At 48.3% G+C, this 2,472-nt stretch overlaps 1 protein-coding gene across 1 annotated transcript in view; it reads right to left on the minus strand.

The window, feature by feature from the left end:
* The window catches only part of LOC100749614 (sal-like protein 3), a 12,865-nt gene that overhangs the window by 7,203 nt on the left and 3,190 nt on the right, over positions 1–2,472 (minus strand). The window contains 3 exon segments of the mRNA XM_033323635.1: positions 1–183; positions 1,073–1,206; positions 2,201–2,468. The exon segment at positions 1–183 is cut by the window's left edge and continues 90 nt beyond it. Of these exon segments, the coding sequence (XP_033179526.1) occupies positions 1–183; positions 1,073–1,206; positions 2,201–2,468 (585 nt within the window).

Consider the following 2,472-nt stretch of genomic DNA (forward strand, 5'->3'; position numbering starts at 1 on the left):
CCCTCCGGCTCCTTTCCGCCCCCGGTTCTTCCGATCCTCAGGTCGCCGCCGCCGCCTGCGTTTCGCTTTTTCTCGACTACTGGCGCACGCTGATCCAAATTGAGGATCGGGTGAAGTGATCGAACTGTTAGCGGGCAACGGTTGAGACGCACAGATGCATGCTTGCTGCCCGGAACCATCGTTCTGAAAGTATCGTAGAAAAAACAAAGATACAGAGCTGGCCAAACCTGAACCGACTGGCGCGATTTGCATCGTCGTTTTCTATTTTTTTTCACGATTATCGATTCGTCGTTCGAGTTTCCGTTAATACGTTGATTCGGATATATCGCGTTAGTATCTATTTCCCTCTCTAAAAGCAACAAAGCGTAAGCGTTCGCCGCGAAGGAATCGCGCAACTGGATCACCGACTTGCATGTATTTATACGTATGTATACTTTTACATCGATTCGTACATATCGGCAGACAGAGAGCAATTCTAAATCCGAAATCTTAATTTCCGTCTAACGGAATGGCACGAGACGCTTACAACTACGTAGAAATGTTTCTTCGCGTTCCTCCTTTCATTCGATCTTTTTCCCATATTCGTGTATTTGTAAAGGGCGATCACGTAATTAAAATAACGAAAACTTTTATACGAATTTAAACGCGAGAGAGTTACTACGCGTAACTCGCTAACGATTCTTCGATTTTCACGAGACGTTGAATCAAGCGTTCCAAGTTGTTCTCGTACTGCGAAGCGTTCGAGTCGTTGAAACCGAATCAAACTGGAAATTTCGATAACGTCTTACGCCTTTTTCTAGCAAGTAAGTGCAAATGGTTGCTGGAACGTGGCAAAAAATCCGTCATAACCTTTAAATGCCAACGATAAACGCGAAGAAAAACGATTAGAAAAGAATACCGGAAGAGAAGAATAGATTTACAGGTTATTAGGAACGAGGCGATCGTATTTGATCGATTCGATTCGTTGCACGATTCCTCTCGACGCTCGTTTGGCGAGCAGCAAACAATTCTCGGAATGAGCGCGTCCAATTCCATCGTCCCGATCCCATCGAACGTAAGAGAGTTACGTTACCTTTGTGGAAAAGCCTCTGTCGCATATGCTGCATTTGAAAGGTCGTTCCTTCGTGTGGCTCCGGTAATGAATCTCCAGCGCGGAGTTGCACGCAAATGTCTTGTAGCAGATATTACACGTGGTGTTTCCACGCACTGTAACAGATCGTACTTCTTTACAATTGCTTCCCGACACTTTCACACGCTTCTACCGTCCGTGAAAGCAATTTGTAACCGCGATTCGACTCTCGTAAACTATCCGTCACGAACGCGAAAGACAGAAAGAGAGAGAGAGAGAGAGAGAGAGAGAGAGAGAGAGAGAGAGAGAGAGAGAGAGATAGAGAAAGGGAGAGAGAGAGAGAGAGAGAGAGAGAGAGAGAACAGGCTCTAATCTAATCGTCAAAACGCGCGAGCGAACGCCGGCCGAGAACGACCGCTGGCGAACGCGAGCCTCCGGAACTCGAAGCCGATCGTTATCCGCGTGCCGTAGCTGCTCCGAGAACAACGTTAGACTCGCTTGGTTTTCTTCGACGGAAGGAGTGAAATGAATCGTACAGGCAACAATCCGTTCTTTGCAAAGAAATTTATTTATTTACTTATCAAATGTCCATAGTTTCGATCCTTCCTTACGCAAAAAAGGAATACAACAACTGATATTTGTGCACGCAAGTTCTGTATCTAGTCTATCTTTTCCTTCTTCTTTTTTTCTCTTTTTTCATGTCGAAGAGTGTGATTGAAATTAAGAGAGAGAGAGAGAGAGAGAGAGAGAGAGAGAGAGAGAGTGAGAGAGAGAGAGAGAGAGAGAGAGAGAGAGAGAGAGCAGAGAGAGAGAGAGAGAGTCAGAGAGAGAGAGAGAGAGAGACAGACAGACAGACAGACAGACAGACAGACAGACAGACAGACAGACAGACAGAAGAGAGAGAGAGAGAGAGAGAGAAATCATAGGTGTTCAAAGAGATAATAAAAAGAGTGTCAAGCGGGAGGGTAGGAGTGCTAGGTCCGGCTACACCACAAGTAGGATACGTCGATATACAGCTTGGATAAAGGTGGACGAATCAGTCAGACTGGCGGTGAGGATCGGTGAATCGTGTCAGATCGATCGGGAGGTGTAGCAGGAACTGCAGCTCGCCCTGATGCTAGCAGCGCCTACCTGCTGGCCCTCCGACAGCCAGGCCGAGCGGGTTGTAGGTGGACGTAGCAGCCAACACGGCTGACGTGGTCAGGGAAGCCAAGGGCCCGGCGGCGCCGCTTCCAGGAGTCACGGCGTTTATCGAGCTGACGCTGTTTATGCTCGACGAACCGATGCTGCTGGTAGACGGCGACGATGAGACCGCTTGCAGCAGGCCTGCGAACATGCCGAACGGATGCGGATGGTGGGTGGTGGTTTGCGGAGGTGGCGTTGGCACTGACGCTACCGAGGCC

Source organism: Bombus impatiens, unplaced genomic scaffold, assembly GCF_000188095.3.
Source record: "Bombus impatiens unplaced genomic scaffold, BIMP_2.2 scf_1080, whole genome shotgun sequence".
NCBI lineage: Eukaryota > Metazoa > Arthropoda > Insecta > Hymenoptera > Apidae > Bombus > Bombus impatiens.